Source organism: Penaeus monodon, chromosome 28 (genome assembly GCF_015228065.2).
Source record: "Penaeus monodon isolate SGIC_2016 chromosome 28, NSTDA_Pmon_1, whole genome shotgun sequence".
Taxonomy (NCBI): domain Eukaryota; kingdom Metazoa; phylum Arthropoda; class Malacostraca; order Decapoda; family Penaeidae; genus Penaeus; species Penaeus monodon.
In genome coordinates this window covers 6,733,805-6,734,509 of record NC_051413.1, presented here as the reverse complement: position 1 = coordinate 6,734,509, position 705 = coordinate 6,733,805, and the positions used below count along the sequence as shown (strand labels likewise).

Here is a 705-nt window from a genome sequence, read left to right as displayed (position 1 = left end):
AGAAATTCCTATGGCTGCTTATGTGAATAAATTTAAACATAGATTACAAACGGCTATTTCAATAGCCCATAATCATTTGAGTAAAGCTCAGGCTAAAATGAAAGAACAGTTTGATAAAGTACATAATACTGAAGAAAGAAGCTTTAATAAGGGTGATTTAGTTTTGGCCTTGCTACCTCTTGCTAACCAGCCTCTTCAATCTCGATATGCGGGTCCATTCCGTATTTTAAAACGAACTAGTGATGTTAATTATGTAATTGAAACCCCTAAGAGACGTAAGAAACAACGTCATGTACATGTGAACCTCCTGAAAAAGTACTATGAACGGGGTGATTTGAAGGAAAATATGGAAAATGTAAGAGAGGTTTCCATGGTTGTACCTTCTAACGTCAGTAGTGAACATAATGAAATCATTTCTATGGTAGAACCTAATCTCACCAACTCGGTTATCTTAGCTAAACTTGATGATAAACTTAAACATCTTTCTGCTGCCCAAGCAGCAAACATTGGTTCTCTTCTACAGGAGTATGGTAAACTATTCAGTGATGTACCTCGTCTTTGCCCATTGCTGGAACACGATGTTGAGACTAGGGATGCTCAACCAGTACGCCAAGCTCCCTATCGCCTCAATGCAGAGAAGAGGGCATTCCTACAGGCAGAGGTTCAACGCCTGAAAGAACAGGGGATCATCATTCCCAGCCTTAG

General features: G+C 39.6%; 1 protein-coding gene across 1 annotated transcript in view; it reads left to right on the top strand.

Annotated features, from left to right (window-relative positions):
* The window catches only part of LOC119591332, a 2,819-nt gene extending 2,120 nt beyond the window's left edge, over window positions 1-699 (top strand). The window contains exon 2 of the mRNA XM_037940061.1: window positions 501-699. Within this exon, the coding sequence (XP_037795989.1) occupies window positions 501-674 (174 nt within the window). The 3' untranslated portion in view covers window positions 675-699. The remainder of the gene's footprint in view (window positions 1-500) is intronic.
* The last annotated feature ends 6 nt before the right edge of the window (window positions 700-705 follow it).